Genomic DNA, 27,221 nt, shown 5'->3' on the forward strand with positions numbered 1-27,221 from the left:
AAAAATGCATATCTAACCTCACACATTATATTATTGCTGCTGTGTACACCTAAAAGCCACCAGTTGTGTCTGTCTGATCTCTGCCCTGAAATTCCTTCTTTATTCCTAATCTTGAAAGGGAAAACCAGCTGGCTTTAAACTTGGCAGTAATACTCCCATCCCAAAACCCCATATGGCACAAAAGTTGTGGAGCACTCCCTTTAACAAAGGACATCACTGGGTTTGTGCATAACTGTCCCTGGCAGAAAGAAGAAAAGGGCGCCCACAACACTTCTCATGTAAACCCTTCCTTTGCATGAGTGTCAAAGTAAACCAGTGGCAATTACAGCTGGATCACACTCTGTGCTGCTAATTCAGGCAGAAAAGTGATGGTCATTAGCCCTTCATTCCCCGCATATATCCCTGGCAACTGACCCAAACAATAATAGCAGCATCACACAAGTTGATATTCAGAATCAGTTTAAAAGTTGAAACTCACAGTCCCAATCAGAAATCAGATTCAGTGAGTTTGTAACATTTAGAAACATTGGGGCAAGAGAAGGGGAAGGCACAACTGGAAATCGGACAGGACTCCTCTCATGTTTATAGACACATTGTCCAGGCAAGGAGAAACTGGTATATTACCATGAAAAGCATCAGGTTATTTTGAAAATATACAAAGACAATGAATTTGCAGTTTGGCTGTTTTAACAATATCACCTACCTTCACTCCATGTCCAATATCATCTAGAATTGTATAATCAATAGGTTTCCTGATGTAGCGAACTGGTCGCTCCAAGTTAGCTGGTGCAATGATTTTGTGAGTTCTTGAGGTGTTTTTGTTTGTAGTCAAGATACCAATTTCTCTTCTAGCAACTTTCTCTTTGTGAATGTCCACCGTCTACAAAAGACGCAGTGTATTTACTAACAGTGGTATGCATTGGAATACAGAGTCAGTATTAAAAAAAAAATTAAATCAGTTCTAATGTTTCAAAGATCTCTACACTGTACTAAACATATCACTACATATACTTGATTACATCATCTTTCTTCAACTTACTGCTGAATTTGCCACCTCTAAAGCCACACTAATAGCTGGGGGTTCTTTGGGTTTTTGTTGCCCTTATTCTTTCAGTTTCACAAACTTCCTTCTCCTTTCCATTCTTAGTAGTTCACATCAATTTACTGACACAGTTTTATAAGATTCCTTCACTTATCCTTTTTTTATTTTACAGCTGCTCTCTAAGCTTGTCTTTGACATAGGCTCCAACTTGATGAAGTATAAGGATGCCTTCCCAAACCTTAATTTTAAGACCTGAAAAACAAACCATAAGCAGGTTTTCTTACACTGTAAAAGCTTGCTAAATTAGGACTGGTAATCCTATGATGGAGTAAAATTTCACTTAGACAAATCAAAAAAGTATTTTGGTCATTACAACTCACTCATCACAAAGCAATGATTAGATTTTAGAATGTGTTCCATACTGATTTATCCACAATAAAGCCAGAGGTTAAGCCCATTGCCTTCTCTTTCGATGCCTAGGGCCAACACTGGAAATCCTTCCCTTTATATGCTAAAATCAGTACCACAGGAGAATCTTTGATGTAAGACAAAGTCCAGCTGAAAATTTATTGCCTAAAAATACATACATGAATCTTGTTAGGTAACGAGAGTAAGAAAATCCTACCAAAAAGTCCACTTGTCTGTTCTAGGAAAATATAATCTCTTAAATCATGGGCCATGGAGTTCCTTGCTTTATTTAAACCAAAAATAATTTCTTGTTCACAAAACAGCTTTCAATATAGGAAATTTGCTACACTGTGAATAAAAGTTTTAGCTACAGGATAAAAAACAGAAGTAAAACCAGCCTGAACCACCACCACAAGGATTTCTAAACACTCAAGAGATTTCTTATTACCACTTCAGCGATCATGAAGGGCACCAGAAACACTTTTCACAGGTTTGAACCAGGCTTTGTAGTAACTGAGGAACAGGTACAAATGAGAACTCATTTTCATAACACATTTTTATCTATTTTATTTTTCTGTGGGCAGGCACTGGGGCAGTGGGGTTGGCTACACTATTTTTACCCTGCTGTTTGTGCCGTTTGTGCTACTGATAGCAAAACAAGCTAATGGAACCTCTGCTACTTTGAACGATCTTTAAGATTACAAAAAAAAAAAAAAAATTTAGAAACCCCAACCTACTACTAAGAACTCGTACCAAACTACTGCCCCAAACTTCCAAGAAGTTGTTTCTTTGCATTATTTCCAGGGAAGGATTTCCACAAATACCTGGGGCATTATATGTGAGCTTACAGTACTATCATTCAGATTGCCTAGTATTTCCCAGCAACCTATTTTCAAGATTTTTAACTTTGCTAAAATTAAGCACTGACTACAGCTTTGTCATGTACCTTCCACCACCTATAGTTCCACCTCCCCAGAACTCTAAGGTTTCCACTATAGGTGCTTAGCTATTTCTTAAAATAAAGCTACAGAAAAGTAGATTTTAAGGTTAATATGTATTGGCAAATATCTCTTTGGAAAGCTCGAGTTTGTTGAGCAATGATTTGAAATTTAATAGGGGTAGTTAAACTATCTGGGACACCTGCACAAAAACCCACCTAGATTTGGCCAATATATAAATTCTGCAGAAATTCACAATTCACACTAGTGTAACAGAAACACATCTATTTCTGCAACTACTTAACAACTAAACCACTCTCCAATGAATTTGCCAAGGTTCTTTCTGAAGCTCCCCAAGACGACCAGGACTATACACCAACCCCCAAGAGGGCAGTGCAGATCAGATCTTCACAGCTCTTACAGTGCTATACTCATGGTACAAGCACAAGTGCAAACAGAGCATACCAACACTTTCCAGGCCAAAGTACCTAAAGCACACCATTCTCCATCAGGGTAAGATGTAAGATTTCATTTTCCATCTCAGACTTTTATCCCTCCTCTGTGCTAGACCTTTGCTTTGGCAGCAGAGGCAATAGGAGCACACACTGTGGAGAAGATGGTCTACAGACCCCTCATCTCACCAGTCAGAGGGCACATACTGTCTTAAGAAGCTGAAGATATGTGATGGCAACAACTTGGGAGGACAGTTTCATGTTTGATACTACTGATTATTCAGTCTCTACTGCAGATTTTATCTGTGGTAGACATGTCACTGGAGAACTGCAGACACATGACTCTTGAATGTTCTTTGTCTCACAGGCCCCTGATATCGTTTGCTAGAATGTTAAAAAACTTCAGCTGCAACAGCAGCTGCATTTCAGGATGTACTGGAACATCAAAATCTTGTGGGCCTGAATTTGGTCCTTCAAAACCAATTTCATGCCTTGGGTATTGCACTCAGAGCCTTAATTTCAATCCACAAACCAAAAAGGAAGTTATTAGTGCAAGGTTGGCAAGATGATTTCTCACTTTCTATTTCAAGTGCTAGAACTCTGCAACTTTGAATATGTTCTTTCAGTACTTTCTTATGTAATTATCTCCTAATACAATGCAAGCACAGATATTTAATGCTGATGTTACTGTAGCAATGGTATCCTGGCACTGTGCAAAGCTGTTTCCATGAATGAAGAGTGGGTTTTCAATAGGAGCCACGAGTACAACCAGCTTCCTTAAGGGCTATGGTGATCATGAGGCATGACTACAGTAACAAACAATGAAGTGCATAAAACCTAATTAAAACCTGAAACTCATCTGGTGGGATTTCCCTTGCATTATGATTCAGAACATCTCTTTAACTTGAATAGCTATGGAATGACTAAAAGTATACAAACTGCACCTAATTCTGGTCCACACATCTAAAATGGTATCGAGAAGCATTATGCTGGCAGTTTTCCAAACATTTCATTTTCTTGTTTAGTAGACTATGGAAGTCATGAGATCCTAATACGCCCATAAAACAGCACAAAGGAACACTGCAGTATTCCATTAGTAGAGGAGCTAACAAAGATTAACCTGCTACTGAAGAAAATGAAAACATTTATCCTCTACACACAGGTACTTATTACCTCCAGTATGAACATAAATCCCTTATCAAGGCAGGAGAATGCACCAAAATGTTTACTCATCAGTTTAGAAAGTTCTAATGAGAAGTTTTTGGGGTTAGAGCTGGACTAACAAAAAACCTGCCTTGAAAACTCTATTAGGAAAAGAAGATGGGATACACTGTGCCCTTCTACAACTGTTTTCTAACAAAAAATTTTGGATATCTGACAGCATTATTATGCTTTTAAAAATTTGTTTCACATAGCTCCATTAGCTTTGGCAAAAGCTTTTAACTGACAGTTTGTTAGAGATCAGGCTCACTACTATCATCTTTTCATATGCTTTAAAGATCCCTGCAATAGCTAAGGGAGAGCATAAGGGGAAAAATAAGTATAACCACTGCATTATTTTTCTGTCCATTTTGAAACATCAGGTTTTCATACCGATTTCAACAAAGCCAGTCTCAAGGTCTGCAAATATTAAAACAAAAACAAACAAAAAAACCCCATGAAATAATTTCTTGAGAAGTTAATACTACTTACAAGTTCACTTGAAAGTCACTGAACTCATGAGTTTTGAGAAATATTCTCTTTTACCAGTAAACACAATTTCTCAAAGTATTAAGTTAGCATTTAACTAACTTAAGTTGAAATTTAGTTAGGAACAGAACTAATTTTCTTTGCAGTATGGGTCAATGTTTTGGATTTGTGCTGTAAACAGAGCTGATAACTCCAGGATGTTTCAGTCCCTGCTAAGCAGCAACTGCAGAGTCGAGGCTTTTCTGCTCCCCACCCCACTCAGCTCTGGGTGGCCCGGGGTGCAGGAGGAGCTGGGAAGGGACACAGCCGGGACAGGGCCAGGCTGACCTGGGGACAAGGCCCCAAACGGGCAGCACCAGGCTGGGGGAGCCCGGCCGGGCACGGGAGCCTGGGGACGGCCTGGGCAGGGCTCAGCTGCTGCTGGGCAGTGCCTTCCTTTGCAGCCTTTCTTCTGGGGTTTTAGTTCTCTCTTAAATATTAATTTTCTATATTATTATTATTATCGCCATCATCATTAAACTGTACATATCTCAACCCACAAGTTTTCTCACCTTTAGCCTTCTGATTTTCTACCCATAGCCTGGTGGGGGAATGAGTGAGCAGCCATGTGGTGCTTAGTTGCCAGCTGGGGTTAAACCACAACAGCATGTTGAAAGTCAGAATTACAGTGAAATTTCAGAGATAAGAGTCTCCAGAAGCCTTCATTTCTTCCTCTTCTCAAATCATTCTAATTTAAATTTATGAATTAACTGTAAGTCTGGGCTTTTAAAATCCAGTTTAAAAAATCTTAGAAGAAAATGTTGCTTAAATATATTATTGCTGGGCTTTTATTAATCTTATTAATTTGATGCAATTCAAACTAATTGCAAATTACCTTGAAAACTGGATGATTACTTTAAAATTAGTAACTGCCTAATTTTGACATGGTAGAAATGTGACATTAATTGTCTCAAGTTGCATGTAATTTACCCACAAAAAAAAGATCATAATGCTATAAAAATGCTGAAAAGCTATTTGTTCCATAAACAGGTAACATGCAATGTGCAAAACTGGCCTTGCATCACCATTTTTTAAAGTGTTTTGCTATTCTTGCACCTTGCAAGAATAAGACAACTGAGAAAGGTCACAAACCTTTACTGACTTTCCAGTGGAAAGTCCAAGTGAACTTCCCTGCAGAGACTGAGCAGCTCACAGGTGTTGCTACAGCCCAGCTAAGCAGCACCTGCTGCCTGCAGAGGATCCAAGGCTGCAGCCTGTTCTCGCAGCCAAGAGCGTGGCAGCCAGTCCTGTAAGGGGAGGATGGAGCAGTGCCACTGGAGAAAGCTCATCATCTTTGTGATAATGTGCTTGTTTATATACTTAGCAGCAGAGTTTTAAAAATGACCTTGCAACAGAAGAGATCCTGTAACTAAACCTGAAAAACCATTTTTCAACATACAAATATTAAAACCTGAAAATCTGCCAGATTACTTTAAAGAATTTGGACATTAGTAACGTTTCACAGTGGCTGCTAACTTGAAAGCTGCAAGATCGTTTTTTTAACAAGTATAAATATTTGTACATATGATCTGTATTTAAGATTTCAATTCTTAGTCCAATATGAAACACTGCATATCATCTAGTTCTGGACAAGGTTCAAGAAGGCAAGTAAGAATAGACTCATCAGCCTTCAGACCAAACCAAAGTAATTCTAATTTTTAAATCAATAGGATTTAATCACTTGCATAAAAATAGTTTCAGTAGTAACAATTTCCTTATTCATAACCTATATATAATTTGAAAAAGCACAAATGATTATCAGCTTCCTTTTCAGCTCTTTGATTAGGCTGGCATTTAGAAGGAAACACAGAAAGGGATATAAATTGGCATTCTACCAATGAACAAAGAACCAGAGCATTTTCTCTTACAAAGTTAATCACACCTCTCCCAGTCTGAGCTACTTGTACTGTACAAGCACTCTGGGAAAAGATTTCGTACCAAACACCAAATAATTCTGCTCCCTTCTTTGGAGAATATGTGGTGTCCCAAATCAGAATTAAAAGCAGGATTCCATTCAGATATCACAACTTGCATATGTTTTCTAAACTTAAATACCATGACCTACTGACCAAAGCATTAATGCAAAAATTACTTTACCATCTGTAATTACCAACCTGTTTCCTGTTCTATGTTACTGATTTCATTTCAAGTCAGGCTGACTGAAATCCTAATTTGGCAGTGAGGTACTACATACAATGCATTTTCAGTACAGTTAGAAAAAGCTCACTAAATTTTACAGCCAATATAAGCACCAAGAAAACCTTCTGCAGATTAGGCTAATTTCAGGAGAAGTATAACCAAATTTCTTGAAAATAAATAATTTATTTACAGAGAAACTGTGTAAATTAATTTTTTTAAGAAAAATAAACATGACAATTAAGACAGGTAACACACTAATCTACAACACTGTATTATGGGAGGAAGCCATTTCCAAACACATTAACACAATTTAATTTAAGTTCCTTGTATCAATACGCTTCATGTATGTAATATCCAAATCTTAAATACTGTCTGCTCTGATATCATTTCTTCCATAAAGATTTGGGGAGCATCCTAAATACAGATGATGCAGGCTCAAAAACCCTGAAACAAAGCACACACCCCCCCCCCCCCCCCCCCCCAACAAACTAGACTTTCAATTTTACAGCAGTACTTAAAAAAAGACCATCACTGATTTTATTTTTTTTTTTTTTTTTTTTTTTTTTTTTTTTTTTTTTTTTTTTTTGGTTGTTCAAGCTCAACCTATGAAATTTTGCAGATACACCTTCATTAAGTGTTGGAGTACTGCTAATTTAGTGCTCTATTTTAAATAACTAGTTGTGTTGTATAAAGGTCACAGACAATCTAACCTAGCTCTCAATCTGCATAAATGTCAGCTTCTCAGGAGGAAAAAATTTAAAATGCTATGGCCCTTTCCACAAAAGCTACTGTACAGAAGCTGTGTGACAAAATAAATTTTCCTCATTCTTGAAATGCAAAATACAGGCTCTCAAACAGCTGCAACACATGTGAGTGTCACTAGCCTGTGAGGAAGCACATACACACACACAGCATATAGATACAGCACACAGGCATATACAGGGTAATTCATAACACTTTCTGGGGAAAAAAATTAATTTACTTGTCCACGTAATGATTAACATGGAGCATTTAGCAGAAGAAATCAATCTTCCAGCTTATTTTTGATGCAGATCCATGAGACAACTGAGGCAACCTAATAGCACTATCAAGAGAAAATCCTCCCCACCTCTTTCTTTGTACTTGCCCTGGGATTCCTCTGATCCAATCAGAGGCAATTCAGCCCACTAAGCCAGCATAAAATTATTCACTTCTTTTGCTGGTTCAAAAAGATCCAATCCACCTACTTATTTCCTACCTTACACAGCCCCTACTTTCAAATGTTTTTCTAAATACCACAATATTTTTTATTTTGATTTATATTATCAGATGAAGATCAAGAAACCGTAGTAGCCCAAGACACAAAATATTCAGTAAACAGGCACAAAACCCAGAAACTGCTGTATCATTGTTTTTAATTTCTCTTTCAATCCATCGGTGGCTGGTAAATCTCCACTTTTATCTATCATTCATTCTCAGCCCATTCTGGCAGTCAAAATTCTCTCATCAATGTGGTGACTGAACTTGGGTTCCTGATTATAGTAGCTTAGTTTATTGCTGCTTGGAACAACTGCAAACAATGGCAGAAGTTCTGCAGCCATATGAAACTGAAACATTAATTTTGGCTTTTGTTCATGTCACTGCAAAATACATTTTATTAAGAGAAGCCAGGAGCAAACTATTTTTGTCATCTATGCTGTTGTCATTAGATGCCAGTATTACAGCAACAGAAAAAGTAAAAAGATGACGAGTACTGTTTTCCACCATCCATTTCAGATTTCTTAGCATAATACTCTCATTTTACCATTAGCAATTTTTCTGTGCTTTTCACTTATGCAGAATGATCCCCTCTCCAAACAATAATCTGGCTGAGAATGCATTTAACCTGCTTTGGTATGTAAAATGCTCATACTAACACTGGTATAGAACCACGTGATGAGACCCAATCCCAGAAAGAATACGAGAAGAAATGCGTCCTTCTGTTTTAAATTCTTCTCACTCACAACATGTCAGTTCAGAGTTTTACTTGCTATGTAATATCAAAGGCAAAAGAAAAAAGCCTCACTTGTGAAATATGGTTGATTGAAGATTCCATGCGCCGGAGCTGGGATGCCTGGATATCCAGCATCTGGAGAACATTGTTGGCCAAAGTGTTGATCAGATAGGCTACGCTCGCTAATGACTGTGTTGTGTAGGCTTTGGTTTCTTCCAGAGCTCGCTGCTTATCTGCTGACTGCAAAACAGAAAGGAAAGCTTCATTTAGTGTAAAAGCTTCTATGCAAAGATTCTTGGAATGAACTCTTTTTGCCTGTCTTTATAGACAATGAATTATACAAGAGAAACTAATTCAATTTAATTCCACAATTTAATTCCATACTACCTTCGTATTTTAAGAGTTTCTACACTTTCTAAGAAGAATTAAGCTCCTTTTTTTCTTGAAATATACTTGGAGTTTTCTTGAAGAGTCCAACTTCTTATTCAGTATTTTAGCAATTTACTTGAAAAGCACTCGGAGACACCTATTATTTATTTCTCCTGGATTTCATGGGATTTACAACTGTTTCATTTTTCTAAACTTGGTACTCTATTTTTAACTCCTAACAACCAAGGAGCTGCCAATTCCTCATCTCTCCTAATCATTTAGACCTCATTGTTGTCACAAATTGAATGAACTATAATTATTCCCATAAGATGGCAGCTGAATACAATGTGAGAGGAACAATTTTTAAAAAGAGCAAGTCCATGTTTTCTTCTTAAACACGTTTTATACTTTTTCACATTGTCAATATTTTCTTCTATGAAAAAATTAATAGGAGCCATTTTTCTAGTAGTAGAGCACCTAAAAGTATTTAAGCTAATCATAGACAAGATATCCATTAGAAATTTAAAAACATACATACATTTCAAACCGCATTAAAAATAATAAGCTAAGAATCTAATTATTAGGGTTCTGTGTTTCTCCTTGAAAAACAGTTAATATCACTAAGATGTAATTCAGTACAAAGAATACAGATTAAAGCACTGGCAAAACATACAACTAAGATACTAAGAAACTTTCCAGTTTCCAAGACTTCAGTATACAGTGATCTTCATGTTCAGGTGATCTTTAGCCATCTCACAGGCTGATGGTGCTGTTTCTAAAGCAACCGTTGATAAATGTTCTCTACTCCCACCTGTCATTCTAATACTGTATTTCATTATTTCCTTGGCTTTTTATATCATCCACATAGGTTGGGTATCAAGATTCAAGAAATGTGCTGTTATTAAAGATGGAACTTAAAGTCATTCCATATCTTTCAGCACAAGCTGAATCTAACATCCATTGTATTATATGTACTTTGAGAAACACAGAAAGCAGCGTATCTGTATTTCAGGAAAGCAATTCCTACAGCTCAATATGTTCTCCAAGACCTTGTAGTAAGATTCTTAAAAGAAGATTGCTAGCTAGCTTTCATGGGAAAAAAAAAAATCTCACATGTAAATACAGGCACAAGACTTCAATTAAACGCTCACATGAGAGATACTCAACACTTTTTCTCTCCTGGTAATTTCCTGTCCACAAACAACACCAGTAAGTTTGCTGGTCATTTCGCAGGCTGCAGTGGTAGCAGTTCTGCTAGGAAGGAGGAGAGCAGTAGTTGCGTTTCATCCAAGAGCTGCCTCCATAGGCAGGAAGGAGGAATGCTGGAGGAGGTGAGCATTCTCATAGTGTTTCTCTCCCACACAGAAGACAAAACAAAACCAACAGAAGAAGAAACTGAAAATCTTAGGAGATTCTCAGGGCACAGTATGTCGATATTCTCCAACAGAGCACAATTAGAAATGAAGCCTTATATTCAACTACAGAGAAGTTAGAAAAATGCTATCCCCAGATCTCATTTAAGAATTCATGACTTTTAACCAGCTGAGTAGTATGTCTTGTACAAAAAAAGAGCTTGAACCTCAGCTTAAAGACTCCCAAATGAAGGAACATCGAGCTCTTTACGTCTATCCTCACATTGCTGGCTTGTAAATACCCTCTCTTCCCCTCTTCCTGCCCATATCCCCAGCTCAGCCTGCACACTCCCCTGCAGCAGGCACGTCCCACAGCCATTCAAACCATTTCTCAATGGCAATAATAAAAATGACCAGAAGCTCCCCTGTTTTGCTCTGCAGCTGCTGCCAATCTATTTATAGAAGCAGAAAATGCTGATTTCCATTAGTGCACTGTATATCCAGAGGAGCTGAGTATAATCCAGCAAACACAGTATTTTTTCATTAATAGATAAAGTGTTTGAGAACAAAAGGAAAACTACCTATAATTTTATATATTATGAGCCTCTGCTATGGTTTTTCTGCTTAAAGAAGCACAAATACAAATCCATGTTCAGAGCTAGTCCTTCCAGGGATGTAACCTAATCAAGTTAAATTCAAGTCACCCCCAGCTCAAACCAACAAGGAACTGGCTCCTAAATGTTCAAATGCATTAAAGATCTCATAAAACAATACTATAAACTACTTTGGAATTGTTATTAGCACAAAAATCCATTTGATGGAGGTGTCTAATTCATGTTTTTAGCTGATAACAACTGTGATTTGTTGTACATGCCTCAGAGCCTGAAATTCTTTGAGGCAAACTCCACTCACATTTGGCACAGGAAAACTGAAGTTTGAACTTTCTTCCTGTGAAGAATCTGTTCAAATTAAAATGACTATTTGAATCTACCACTGTCAATCCATTTCAAAAGAAAAAAAACAATACGTGACAGCATTTTAAAACAATCACGTTTACCCTGAAAACTTTCAAGAGATGAAAACTTGAATGACTCACAGCAATAGTAAAAGCTCTACAATACTTACAGAAAAATCCTAAGTTTCCCTGGGAAATATAATGATAAATATCAGTTAAAATATAACTTGAAATGGTAAGTTGTGTTTAGCATGAAATCCATCTTTTAATTTGATAAGCAGATTTCCAGAGATGGTATCTTATCATACACTCCTATGTAACGAGATCCCTATTTACACTCCACATGGACACCAAATCTCATTGTTTGCAAATCCTGCCGTGCTCACTGAGTAAAAGTAACTATACAAATAAAGGGATTTCTGCTAATAAGATAATAGTTTTGAGTTATCAGTAAACAAAATTCAAACATAATCCTCGGCAGTCTAAGTTCTGATACTCTTGATCTTCCTAACACAAAAATATCAGCCAGTATGCTTCACATCAGACTGTAACACAGACAAAAAATTATTTCAATATCCATACCTACTAAAATTCTCTAGTAAAAGAAAAGAGAATCAAACTGATTAAGACTCTCTACAGTAGTTTCAGTAACCTATGGAATACTGTTTCTGTGAAGAATATCAAAAACAAGAGAAACACGTTTGTTATAACAAAAAGACTTGTTCCTGTGGATACTTAAGCATATTAACCAAAGTCCTTGAAGCTCTTCAGATCTCAAAAACATGGTGTTCAGCATGATCAAGCACTGGTAGCAAGTGCTTTCAGTGCCCTGACCTAAATTAAATGCCATTTAGCAGACCTTTGAGCATCCCTCCATTTCAGTTTTTAAGTATCTTTAACACTCACGCACATAAAATTACGCATGTCTATGAAAAAATACAGGCTTGTTACATCTGCCCACACACAATTCTTTGAAAAGCAATGCTTCCAACCATTAGATCAGTTCGATCTGTATTTTTTAATGGGTAATAAACTAAAGAAATCAAAGCAATTGTTTGACAAACAAGTCTTCTGAAACACTGCCAACATAGGGATTCTCTCATTCCTGAACCTAACATACCCATTCCATTGTCTATGCAGGGCCACATGGCAGACTGAGTACCTGACCTAGTTTATAACTAGTTTTAGAAACAAATGGTTGTTTTAAACTCCAGTCACTTCCATTATCTTCCCTGACCTGCAACATTGCAAACACTACCCCTATGCCACAAAGAGAAAGCAAAGCAACTCAGTGAATTACGGTCTGAGCAACTGACGTGGTACTACGGAGACTCAGGATCTACTTTAACCAGCAGTACCTGTCACAGTAGATGCCCGCAACACCAAGCGCACACTCCGTCTGCTGTAGTGAATTAGACCAGGAGGCACATCCCAAATGAAAATCATTTGATCCATAAACCAAATTATAACTTTTGCCTCATCCAAACCACTGCATAGCCAGACAAACAAAAGGAAGGATACAACCAAGAATAAAGAGGGAAGAACTATCCAGAGTTGTTGAGCTCGCTAGAACTTCACTGCAGTTTTTCCAGCTCTCCACTACCCGTAGTTTTTCTTCACCCAACCTGCATAGTGTCCCATGTTTCCCTTAATAGTCTTCCTTTAACTGTGTTAAGAATGCTGCTGTTGTCTCCACCTCTTAAACCTGTAGCTTTGACTTCTCACACCATGTTAAAATACTCGAGTATCACAGCTGGATCATCTTCATAGCCTTAAATAGAAATGTTTAGATCATGTCTTCTGTACCCATGTTATGGAATTTCCAGGCAACAGCTCAGCATTTACTGTTTATCATTTTTCTCCACACCATGTACACCCAGGTGCCCATGTGAATGACAAGGCAGCATCCTTTTCTCCTGCTCTCAGCAGGAAGAGCCCCATTTTGACTCACACAGAGAGCTCATCTGATGCTCCTGCCAGCCACACACAGAGAGGGGACAATGTCAGCTACTACTGGGAGATGCTCCCCTGCTGCAGCAGGAAGTGGTTCCCCACACCCCTGGACACAGCAGCAGCCATGGCTCTGCCCAGCTCTCCCCTGGAGAGTCTCTTCCATAGATGGGAAGCACCCAGCATTGAAACAGTTATTTTGTCTCCACCAGAAAACAAAACAAGCTATCAACTACATGGAAACATTTCACAGGATGAATCCAGCCTGAGAGCTACAGCACAGACTACAGTGACTATACAAACTGGGGCTTTTAGATAACAGGAGATCAAAGGCATTCAAGTCAGGCTACAAATGCACAGACTTCACAGCCAGTCAGAAAAGCCATGTATTACATACACAAGGCAATAGTGTGTGCTTACTTTCAGACACCAGAGAATTATTAACAGTTTCCACTTCCACATGCCAGATCAACAATGGACACTGAATCTAACAGCTCAGGAATGATCATAAATGCTCACCTGAAAATTGCTCATTTTTTATTAGATTGTATAAACCAAACAGCTGGCATTAGAAATTATGTGGAATTCAACCTGCAGTAAATGTAAAGATGACTACTTTTCACGTCAGTATGCAGAGCCCAGGCATCACTTTTTCTTCCCACTCTGGAAGTTCTATTTACACTGCACAATTACATTACCAGATTTGAATAAGAAATAGCCTGGACTGCTGACTATATAAAATATCTTTTCACTTTAGGAATTAAATGTCTTAATGTTTATTCTCCTGCCTAAAAAAGCACAAACTTTATATTTATACAAACAATTAAAAACAGACTATAAAGAAGAAACTAATATGAATGAGGCAGACGAGAAAATAAAACATGAGTAAGGTATCCAAAATAACAAAATTATTTGGCTATATGATTGGCAAAAGGAATTCTTGCATGCATACAGAGCATCAAATGCAGGGCTATAAAGAATCCAAGAATTTAATACATTCTCCCACCCAAAGAGCGATCAGCCAAATCCTAGTGACAAGGTCTGTTATGTCCCTGTTAAGAACTTGAATAATTTTATACAGAAAAGCAGCTACTAATGGATAGAGAAATTCTACAAAGAAACAAATGATGGGAGGCAAGGTGAACCCTACAGTAAGATTTAGAAAACATCAATCCAACTAGATAAAACTAGATAAATGGAAAAAAAAGCTACCAAATTACAAGGAAAGATTTCAAAGACAGCAACGTGTTAAAAAAGAAAAATACATTTCCTATGAATTGGAAAGAGCTCATAAAGACAGGTCAAAGTGGTGCATGAAAGGAAGTATTAAAAGCTACTGGCAGTTTAGTTGGTCATTGTAGCTAGTTTCTTTTATACTTCTCAAAAAAGAAACCCAGCAATTGTTATTTATCCAGTACTCATCATCAACTTGGAAGTTCACAGTCAGGCTTGCAAGACTTATATAAATTCTACTGGAAGAGCCAAAAAAGTCTGGACCTATGAGTTGAAAAAGAAACTCTGTTTCTTATTACAGAACATTAACACAAATTGTTGCCTTTAGTATCAATATGACTACAATAAAAATTCTTCAAGATTAACACTTAATGTTGAATTGAAAGGGAGTGAAAAAATTGAGTTTTCATTCCTGAGGCTACTGTCATTCACATCTTTTAGTAAACAGAATTGTGAATGGGAATAAATCTCAATTCATACTCAAATCAACTCTTCAGTGAGCAACGGATTTATGCAGTAATACTTAGGTATAAAAGTGGAAGCTGAGTTTGAAGAGTTTGACATGAGACTAACTACACAAAAAAATATATCCAGAATATACTGATCAATTCCCCAATATATAGAGCATCTCTTGCTGTTGCTCAAAACAGTACTGTTTAGTGAAACAAACTCATATATAATATATGCAATGAAAAAGTAATAGTAAAATTTTAAAAATAAGACAGAAGATTAGTTTCATTTAATCAATATAACAGTTGTTTCTTTGGATTACTGTTAACACAAACCCAAGCTGGCATTGGTCTTACGACCAGCTAGCAAAACCCCTAAGGTTTCTGCTGAGGTTGCATCAGCTTCAAGAAGCCTCAAGAACAAAAGCTGCATGTTAGAGTTCAACAAGCTTGCATTATTCAGTACAAAATGTGCCCAACTGTGATACTGACAAAGCACACTCCAGTTTTCCTGTGAAAAATAGATTGGGCTCTTATATCATCCTTTTCATTTTAATTGTTGCTGAATTCCTTGAAGTTACTGAAAGCCTCATACATAATTAAGTATTTTACACACTTTTATTCAACTGCACAGATGGCATTTGCTCAGCCCATCCAAGTGCTTTCTGAGGTCCTTCCGTGAACTACAAAAAATGATTGAGAAGAAAACTGAGCATCATTAATCCAATAATTAAGTCAAAATCATGCCAAAAACTTACATAACTGTCAGTGAAAAATACAGTAGTTTTCTGTTTTAACAAACTGGCTCATTAAATACTTGCTAAAGAATATCCCTCACTCTTCTTTCAGTACCGGAACTGCTCATTCCCAGGACAAAAAACACGTATCCACCAATCCCTAAGGAGCTGGTCTCTAACACACAGGAGAAACAGGCACAGAGAAGCAGAAGCAATCACTGACATGTTAGAACAGAAGGAAACGAGCTCTCACGGAGTTTCAGAAAAAAACTAAGGGCTATAGAGCTCTGAGGCACTTATTTCTGTGGCACCAGAAAAACCCCAAATTTCCCTTTTGGATGCAGAACAATCCATGTGTTCTATTAGCACACAGGACACAGGGAAACTCACTCCACCTGTTCTTTAATATAACCAAAATTGCACAGTACCTGGAGCTGGGACTAGGATTTTTTTTGTCCCTGTCAATTGTAATAGCATCATCCCTATACCATTCATCTCCATGTGCAAACATCTGTCTCTATGTAATTGCTTATTCATGATTATACAATGAATATATATATATATAATTATTTCTGTTATTATTTAAGAAAGACAAAAGGCTGGCTTGATTGTTTGATGATCCTACTCAAATGTATACACCTTTCTTTTAAAATTAAGGAGAGCTCATAGTCATTGCCTATTTACATGTAGTCTGCACTCTAAACATTACGTATTAATCAAATGTTAGGCAATATAAGCAAACAACATTTTGAACACAAATGGGAAACACTCCTCCACACACACCCTGCCACAAACCCACTCGTAAGTTCTCTGACAGCTTTCTATTATTCTGCATTCAAAAGAAAACATGAGCAGCAAAACATACTGAGACCACGAACAGGGGAAGCAATAAGATTATTGAGACTGGTAATTTGGCCTGCAAATTAGTAGAAATGATAGTAGCTCTAGAGTTTGGAGATAGAATATTCTTACTTCACAATAATTTTAGCATGACCTTATCTGAACACTAACTATAATTAATATGCTTGAAAACACTTTGTCACATCTGTGAAGAAAAGAGCACAGCATGTCAAGTCTCCTAGTGACACAACTCCTTTTTTATTAATGAACTGCTCTCAGAAGTGACATGACACAGTGTAAGAATCAGCACTAAATGGAACTTGAGTTGTGGGTGAACCATCCAGGCACAGACAGAGGCTCCTCAGGCACCTAAACCATCCCACCTTATCAGTATCTGTCAAGTTGAAAGGGAAGTACTTTCTCCACAACTGTACCCAAAGCTCTACTCAACATCTACATGAAAGCAATTAACTTAATATTCACACAAAGTGCATTTAAAATTTAAACACCTTTAAATGTGAACATATTGAAGTAAACTCTTCTCTTTACAACAGAAAATGGGATTAGGACTATTCTCACAGCACTGTGAATTCTGTATGTCCTACATTTAGTAAAACACATCATCTTGTGATCAGAGAGCACACAGTAATCAACAAAGTTGTGTAAGGAACACTGGCATTTAGGCGAAACACAACCATTACAGAATATACTGGGTTTAGAATTAAGAATGTATCAAAACTATCACTAGATTTTATACTTCAAACAACATTCAAAGAGCAAGTAACAAATGTGATATTTTAAAGAGTAATTTCCAAACACAAGGTTAATTGCATTCATCTTATTACACTAATATTAATATCATATAAAGTTATTCCCATTTTTAACAAATTATTTATAATTGCAATTTACCCTTATTTATCTACATACTAATAGCAAGAATGCTAACTAAAGAATATACTCTTAGCATTTATACTCTAGTAAAGTCTTTGACATCAAGTTATTCTGTTTTCCAAACCATCAAAAAGCTGTGATGATTCACTAAATGTCACTAGAACTTCTTGATTACAAGTGTGACTGCCTAACTTTTAAGATAAACTCAGTATCAGTAATCTACTGCAGTCTCTACAAGGTCATTTGCATTAAATTGCAGTCTTTTGTTTTCATTGCTGTAAATTTATTTGATGTTTTCAGTTCTTTGCTGAGCCTCAAAATGTAGGTTTGATTAACAGCTAGGAAAGCTACCTTTCAAAGAAATACAGACAGAACCTAACCTCCTAAAAGGAAAAGCTGCTTTTTAAAATACATACTGCATTCAAGGCCACCAAACTAGCTCACTGGTTTGAGATCTATGACAGCTGTATCAGTCTATGCAAGAGAAAAACACAGCAAATGGGAGCTGTGGACAAGCACAGCTTCCCTGTCATCTGATCACCTGCACCACTGTTTTCATGCTGCCTGCATCACTGCAACAAATCTGTCATCTGTTTCCCTTAACCATCACCAAAATCAAACTGTATTTATTTCCATACATTCACAAGCACAGCAGAGCAGTTTTCACACGCAAATGTCCTGCTCTAACCAGATCTTGCGAGTCCCTGTTCCTTGAGAATAGAGCCAAAGTCCTGTTTATGCAAAAATAATAGGGCATGATGTATTCACACAAACCTACTAGACATGTTTATAAAAAACTTTTTCAACACATCAGTAACAGAGTTTAAAATGACACATCACAAATTCTATCACGAGAACAGCATGCTGGCATCCAAATACATTTGCATCTAAAACACAGTTAATATGTAGTTGTATTACTAGTTATTCATCACTGCTACAGAGCATCAGACTTTGCTCTTGCCTGAGAGCAGTGAGGGAACCTACTCCCCTGCTCATTCTGTGAAACCAGTGGAGGTTTCACCTTACTCTGGCAGCTCTTCTGCAATAACACAGCTGAGAGAAGTGGGTCATTTCCTAGTTCCTACAACAACATAATTACTGTTGGCGTTCCAGATACAAGGCCAATTCTGGCTTTAATAGCAGCACTGTATCAACACATTTGTGACCATAAGAGCCTAAGCCAATACAAATGCACTGAATGAAGAACCTCAAAAACAGCAAAGACCTACAGACTTAACTCTATTGTCTCATATAATTTTTAAATATCTCATTTGATGTTCTATAACTCTTCATTCACCAAGGATGCTTTAGTATGCAGAGGTTTCAGAGTTTACAAGTCAAAATCATTGATAAACTCAAATTTAATTTTACAGTTACTTAATAAAAATAAAGCAAGTGGAAGCATTTGCAAAAATTACTTCACATGCAAAGTGGCTTTCACAAGTAAAAACTACAGTCGTACAGTAATTACATTCTGCAGTACAAAAAATGCTATTTGTACAAATTGTTTTCCCTGCTATCAATATCAGATGAACAGATTTTATCTCTGTCTCTTGAAGTCTGACAAAATCTACCATTTCTAAGGAAGGATATCTACTTCATTACAAAATATTATCTAGTCACGGGGGTTTATGTAACAACTGAGTTATTTCCCAATTTTGCCAATTTCTTCCTTCCACTATAAATTCTCAATTCAATCCACTACATAGCAATGATTGAGGTCAACTAATGGCTTTGATTTAGAATCACAGGCAGAGTGGTATGTGGCAGCAGAAGCAGATTCTGCTTCCAAGTGTCCACTGGCAGACATCACAAGCTCATAGCAAGTAAAGCTAAGTAGGACACACAGCCATCACAGCTTACAGCCCAACACAGCCCTTCTCAAACAGTGGATGCAGGACACCTGCAATTGCCGGGGTGTAAGTGCAGCACAGCCGGGGAAGATAACCCCACGTTGGGCCTGTAGCTCCCGAGGGAGGCTGCAGGTGTGCAGAGAACACCCACATCAGTTACCACAGCAACGCGGAGCTCCGCGGCGCGGCCCCTCCTCAGGCGCTCCAGCACTGAGGGAGCTCAAGGAACGCGAGCTGCCCGAAAGCCTTCCCTGCCCATCCACGGGAAACGCAGTCCTGTTCTCAGAACTCTTCCCACATCATCACCCTCACTAACACAACTCTCGCAATTGCTATTCACTTTCTCTACTTCCTCACATGAGCAAGCCCCCAAATTTAATCACACTAGAAATTATACTTTAAATTAACTACCTTTGGTAACTATGGCTAAACAAAGCTTGAGGAGAAGAGGCACAGCAATCGGGTACCATGAGTATGCCTTCCAAAGACAGCAGATAGAGCGTCTGAACTAACAGAGACAAGAATTTGCACAGTCACTCTTCCTTTTCTAGGAAATCAAGACACTTGGATTACAGAGATTCTTTTACACTGATCAGTTAACCCTACATTTGAAATTGTTCTTACTTGGCAGTTTTTAAAGCTGCTACCAATTCCATGCCCACAATCTGACAGAACAGAAAAAAGCCATCAAATATAAAACATAAAATATTATATTTTATATGGAAAAGTACAGGTCAAAATAAACTTTCACACAACAGCTGCAATATACAATATTCCTCTAGGAGGCAAAAAAGCCATTGGCAGCATACTCCAAAACCTAGAGATTTATGCTAAATTAGCAGAGCCTGGGTGAGCTGCAGCAGCAGTTGATCACTCTAGAGCACAGGACTAAGGAATCAGAAGAGGTTTCCTTCATTCCTCCATGAAAGGTTGCCCAGTTTGTCCCTCTTTCTTTTCCACATTAAAACAAACAGGGCAGCTGTCCTTGCCTACTGCAGAACCAGTCAAAGGCCCCAGTCTCTGACCCCTGCAATGCTACACACTTGCCAGAATCCCATCACCTCAAGTGCATATTTGCACTGTTACATGACCAGACACCAACATATTCTTGTCTGACTCTGAAAAATTACAACAGCCCACACAATTCTCAGGCTTTTTTCCTTGCTGTCACTGTAAAAGCTTGCCAGAAAGAGGGTAGAAGCAAGCAACAGCAGGTTGATCAGTTCTTGATATCCATTTTAATCTTGTTGAAAGCTGACCTGATATACGACCCACCTGCTGAAGGTGGTGGTAGCACTCAATGATACCTGGTCATAACTGAACCCGGGATGGAGATTAACTACACAAACTATCATGACAAAGTGAAAGAAAGTTAGTGAAATTTCACTCTGAAATCTGAAAATCAAAACCAATGTCTTCTTATTAAGTAGATTTGTTCCCTACGAGTCCTGAGAGAAGCATCTACTCATTTTTCTGGCAAAGAATGCTTTTACAACCTTTTGCTCCTGTTACCATAGCACTGGACAAAATATAATATTGGCAGAGTGAGAACGGGATTCTGGCCTCTTCTTCAGAGACAGTTAGCCAAGCTCAGATCTCTGCTCTGCACTTACTTGAGAACATTTTAGAAATATAAAAGTCATATCCTCAACTAAGGAGTCCCAATCTAACTCCCAATGCTAAACTGCTAGAAATAAAGATTTTTCAGAATCCTTCTTGTTCATGCTTGTAAGAGTGTTGTCAACAAATAAAAAAATCATATGGCTACAAGAGATTTTTCATTTCAACTAGACTCAAACTTTGCTATGCTGTTACAATTTAGGAATCACAGAAAATAAGCACAAAAATCCTTTTTCTGCAGGCACTATAACTAGCAATTATTCTTTTTCCCAGTTTAACAAGCAGTTTTGGTCCATTTACTTCAAAATTATAAGTAAACCTTCTGTCAATTGCTATGTATCTCAAGAGCAGCAGGCCAAGTTGCTATATTCGACCTGCAGCATGTAACTTAACAGCACAGCATCAAGTGTTCTGTAATTATTTCCAGCAAGATCTCTATTTTACACACACATTTTCTAAGCATGACCTACATTGACATTAAGAACAATAGTTCTTATCCAAAGAGAGACTGTTTCATGCAAGTGGTAACTTAGTTTCTAAAAACAATATACAGCCATTTTACATGCATAAAAGGATGTGTATTTGATTTTTTCATATTAACTCCACTGCAACTGTAACACGTAACCTCCATCCAATTTAAATACTTCTTTCTGCAAATTACTATGTTACTTTTTTAAGAATTAACAAGTATCACACTGAGGTATCAAAAGCAATATGCCTGATAACCAAATCCAACCTTGGCAAAGATTTTCTTTACATAGAATAGTTCTAACATTCCCCAGACATGAAACAAAGTGATTGTGATGCAGGTCACTGAGCCATTTCAGAATTCCTCTCTAACAACATGGAGAGTTTTCTGTCTGGTAAAGAAAAGCCAGGACTTGACACACACAAACTACCAGGAATAAGGGTCTTCTTTCTTAACTACAAAGGCTCATCATTCAGAACATCAAAGATGATGAGCTTGGAGAGACCATATTTATTTGAAAATTCCTTCAGAACAATATCAGAATTTCACACAATAAATGTTTAAATCTGCTGTCTTAAAACAAAGCACTAGCGTTACCTAATACCAAAATAATGGAACCGGACCCCCTGGGTAGTGATGCCTTACGTTTTAGCTTTCATATTTTCCAGATTTTGTACTGCATTAGTATGTAACTCTGAACTTCATACAAAGTGTTAGCAAGTTCTCTTCACAGTTTAGTTAGACAAAACAATCCTTTTCCAGCCTGAGAACCAAGGACACTGTCACAGCTTCAGGCCCAAAAAGTATAAACAAAAATGAATTGAGGAGAGCAAACTGGGAGGATGGGACTTCATAACCTGAAGCTGTAATTGGACAATTAACCCCAGTATGGAATTGGACTAGAACTTATAAAAGTGTGAAGAGACGTGTGACCTGTTGTCCATCTTGGGTGTAGCCTTGGCCGGGCTCTTGTACTGCCCAAGGTGTATCCTTTGGTAAATGTCCTTTGAAGACCTTTTTAATAAATTCCTACTTTATTCCTTTAACACTGTCTAGCTCTGTTCTAGGTAGCCTCTCAAGGCATCAGCAGAAGCTCTGTAAATTCTACAAGGTTGTTTTTACTCTTCCAGACAAAGAAAGTAGATCATGCACCAAATACATTCTTTGAATCAAAAGCATTTAATAAACTTAAATGAATACAACAAACCCCATGAGAATGACTGCAGTACCAAACAAGAGCTTCTACTTCTAAATTGTTTGAGTTCCTTTGTTCTAACATTCACATGTCAGCTGAAGACAACACCTACCTATAACTCATGTGAAAAAACACAAAATGACACGTGAGGACACTTTGAAAAACAGAACTTCACCAATATCCCAGTCAACATGCTGGAGAAAATCTCCATACAGGACGTTGTAGAGGCAGCAGTTAAGGACATAGTTCTATCAGAACACCTTCAAAAAAATCAATCAAGTCATTTGGGATCCAACAGAAGACAGCTCTATAAACTTGGAAGCAATTCTAAAATGAAAAATAAGCACCACATAGAATGGCACAAGTTCTACAAAGTCTGCCCTGGAAAAGGTGGTTACAATAAAAGTTTCAACAAGGACAGAGGAATGAATCAGACCAACGCTCCTAAAGCAGTATGGAGCATCTGCAATGCTTCAAAATTCAGCTGCCCACCTCTGCACACGTATTAATGATGTTGCAGACCTCAGCTTCCACCAAAGCACTTTTTTAACTACAAAAGCATCCACAAGCACTATTTTATTTTACCAAAACAGGTGAAATAATAATTTTTATTTTCTCTGTTTATCTAATGTGAGCCAGATTTTCACCAGGCCCTTTTAGATTTGTTCAGATACTGATTTCAGCACTTACTAGCACTGTTCTGCCCAAGACCTTTATAAACATCCCTTAGACAATCCTATGTCAGATAGGATGCATTTCTGTAAGAGGAATTAAACACCTTTTTTCCCCCATATTTATAGAATTTTTACTATTTTCAATATTTATAGATTGGTAAGCATTCATGTTGGACAGAGAAGACACCATCAATCACAGATGACAGAAATGTACTGCTAATTTCCCCCTACAACAGCCGCATCCAGAGTAGCCCAGTAAAACTTAAGACTAGAATTTCCATGAAGTAAATTAATCCATTATTTTCCTCACCTAACGAAATTGCTAATAATGGATTTTTCCAATGCAACAGTTTATAGAGTCTATTTTTTCAAACAATTTTCAAACAAAAGTCACATACAGACTACGGTTGTCTCAAATAGGGGAAACCCTTCCTGCTATACAATCTAAATTTGATGACAGATATTCCAGGAAAGAGTCATTTTAATCCCACAGTTCAGAATTATCTTTATTAACTAGAGCATCAGCAGACAGAGTTCCACATGGTGGGAACTCCCCACGGCCAGAGCTCCCAGCCCCAGAGCACACCCCCAGGGCTGCAGGTGTTGCATGCAGTGGTGCAGGCAGCCCACCCTACCCCAGAGGGCCGGCCCTGCACTGGAGCAGCTGCTCACGGCACTCGGGTAACACAGCACCGCCCCTGCAGCGCTGCACCCAAACTGCACAAATGGAAAGTCACGCCATGGAAGTTGAAAGTGACATTGCAGACTTGTGAAAGAACACTCTCATAGCAGTTTTATGCCCCAACACAGGATATGAAGAATTCCCATGACTGTGTTTACTTTCACCATAATTATGACACAGACTGAGTCTCAATCTTCGCTTATTGACCAGATTTTAATGTTATTGTTCTGACAATTCTGAGCAATTTGTTGTCACAAAAATAGAAACATCAATGAACTGAAACTACAAAAATAAGAACATTTCAACTGCTGAATGCTTTTTCTATGTCATAAAAGATTCTCTTGCCTTGCATTTTTCTTCTTAATGTGAATTCATTTTCAAGTTGTCTCAACAGATTTTTACAACTATATATTCAGCAAGTTCTACCACCATCTGAAAAAAGGGTTTTCTCTACACCTTCATGAATTAAAAGTGCTGCATGAATGACCTGTTGATTTGACAAGACATGCCTAAATAATATCACCTCTCTGCCCATCTAGCTATGGCAATTAATAAAACTATCCTGGAGAGGTTCACAACATGAATCACTGGTTTTAAGACAAAGAAGCACAAAGAAAGCACAAATTTTCAAGCTGCTTTTCAGACAAGCAAGCACTCCTTAAGAAGAAAGATCTACCAACTGCATAACCTCTAATCCTCCACCATCCCAGACATAGGCAATTGGCTTTTTTCCTATCACTCATCATCTTCCAGTCATTTTACTGAACAGTTTGTTCCTAAAACTCAGGAAAAACCATTCATATTCCCCCTGCCATTAGTCAAAGAAAACCATGCAAATGATTCTTGAAGGACTGTGCTCAGAGCCTTAAGGGAATATAGAACTCAGCCCAAAATAAACTCCTTCCACTGTTTGTACACAAAAGCTGAACTTACCCTGATTCATAAAGTACAAGATCTAGAGATGACATCACATAAGAGCTGTGTTACTTAAAACCAACAGAATTAGGTATGAGAAGCTGCTGCTCAAGTTGGGATTTGGTCTGTGCAGAGGCACTTACCTGTTTAGCACACACAAAAAAACACAGTTTGAGAAATGGATACAGTATTTTCAAAAGAACAAACAAACAAAAGCCCATTAATCCTTGTATTTCAATCTCCACAGAGGCTGAAATCCTTAACATTTCCATCTCCAATACAAAATAAACTTTAAAAAACATTTTCAAAGTTTTGCCTCTCAGAGAGACCCCGGGAGTTTCACCAAGTACAGCAATTACCATGTGGTGATGCCAAGGCTCCTGAAAATTAAAGGCATATCAGTTCACCACAGGAAGTCTATCATTTCACTCCTTTAAAAAAACAAGAAAATAATTTTGGGCTTCTTTATAAGAAGGGGACTTGAAGTAATACTCATATAGTAACTGCAGCAGATCTCCAAACCAAACTTCACATCTAAAACTGCTACTTTACCTCTAAAACAGTTTCTTTCTCAAATGATAAAACACATCACATTGCTTATGGAAAAAGCCATCTCTACAGAAACTCCTATTGTTACCCATATCATAGCACAGAAAATGGAAGAAATTGTTGCTTGGCTTAGGGATTTTTTAGTATAATTAATTTAAAACAGAAAAGTAATTTCCTTAAGTATGTTTTTAATTTTAAAGATACTGTGTCACACAGAAAATTTAACTTGACATTATAGATTGAATATTACAAAGTTGAGTATCCTGCTTAGAAAAGAAGCTAAATGTAATAAAATTCAATACTCTGAGTCTTTAACAGTAGCAAATAAATCTCTCATTCTTCCCTGTGTCCTTAACAAAAGTTACAACTAAAAAAAGATTTAAAAAATGATGAGAAAGTAAAACATAGAGAAAATATTAACCTCTGCTCATCATAAGAAAACAAGAGGAAATCCTCTTCTCTTTTAAGCACAGCCTTTAGAGAGGACAAGTGGATTATTTGCATTGTATTCCCTACTTGTTCTTTAATGAAAAAAATGTTTTATATGTGTATATATGGTTAAATAAGTTATAACTCTGCATTAATTACCCAACTGTTGATCAAATGAGACAATTCATAAGAGCCTGTCTTGCATAATGAGTACAACTTATAAGCCTTACTTAAATGAAGGGTCTTAAAAAGGTACAAACATCATACAGGAGGCTCATTACAGTAAAAAGTTTTGTTTCCAAGGACCTGCATTTGGTGGACAGATAAGTACACAAATGAGAACAACAAAAATTAGAGACTTATCCCTCCCTCTTGCTCCAGTCATCAAAACTGAATGTATTTGTAGCACATACTGAATTAACTCACTCCAGTCAATGTAAAGAATGCGTACATACTAGGAAAATACAAAATTTACATTCAAAGCAGTATTAAAATGGGAATGATTTACAATAGTTTTAACTCATGCCATCATATGTTTATAGAAGTGTCCTCAATTTGGAGATGATTTAAATGAATTGCTATCACCACCAGACAAATATAATAGTGATTCAGAGTCTACTGATAACTTTCTACCTTCTGTTATCCAAACTGATTAATTTCTATAGATACATAAGAACTACCTCTTTCTTTCAGGAGCAGACTGCTCTTATGACAGTACTTAGAATGTGATAGAAATGCTGCAAAACCAACATCCTCACTAATTTAGGCTGATTACACACTATTCTTTGATCCAGAGATTCTGCATGCTCAATCATTCTGCCCCTTCTGAGACAGAGTCACTTCATGGGCATCACATCTCTAAGGACACGAACACTAACAGGCCTAAATCTTTGAGGCTTATTTCTGAGATCACTAACAGGTGAATAAAGTGAGAAAACTGAGGATATCAGAAAACACTGCAGCCTGATTTACCATAAATAACAAATAAATGTAATGTCACAGTTTCATTCTTCTCTACAACTCCTTGCACTAGTTATTAGTCATGGTGGAAAAAGCCTATTAATTTTACTACCACCATTTCAGCACACACATATATACTCCATCAAATAAAAACCTTTAGCCCTCTTCCCCACAAATGAAATTTATCTAGATCTTATTAAATTGACACGAGTAACTCAACACATTAATTCCCTCTCCTTGGAAGGCAAATCCAACACCAATTTTTGCAAAAAGCATTTCAAAGGACCCAGGCTATATCACATTCAGGGTACAGAGGATACAATATTAAATAGAAGCAATATCCCCAATAATCCAGTGAAATGAATTACAATGGACAGTGCAAAATACTTCATATAAAAGACATAAAAATCTATCATGGAA

General features: G+C 37.3%; 1 protein-coding gene across 4 annotated transcripts in view; it reads right to left on the minus strand.

The window, feature by feature from the left end:
• The window catches only part of ABI2 (abl interactor 2), a 66,267-nt gene that overhangs the window by 30,206 nt on the left and 8,840 nt on the right, over positions 1 to 27,221 (minus strand). For 2 of the 4 annotated variants that reach the window (XM_083864981.1, XM_083864980.1), the window contains exons 2-3: positions 8,752 to 8,919; positions 704 to 880 (exon numbers count right to left, since the gene is read on the minus strand). In XM_083864981.1, coding sequence (XP_083721107.1) covers positions 704 to 880; positions 8,752 to 8,919 — 345 coding nt within the window. The remainder of the gene's footprint in view (positions 1 to 703; positions 881 to 8,751; positions 8,920 to 27,221) is intronic. The other 2 variants (XM_083864983.1, XM_083864982.1) reach the window with 1 other exon arrangement.

Source organism: Zosterops lateralis (genome assembly GCF_965231275.1).
Source record: "Zosterops lateralis genome assembly, chromosome: 7".
NCBI classification, from domain to species: Eukaryota; Metazoa; Chordata; class Aves; order Passeriformes; family Zosteropidae; genus Zosterops; species Zosterops lateralis.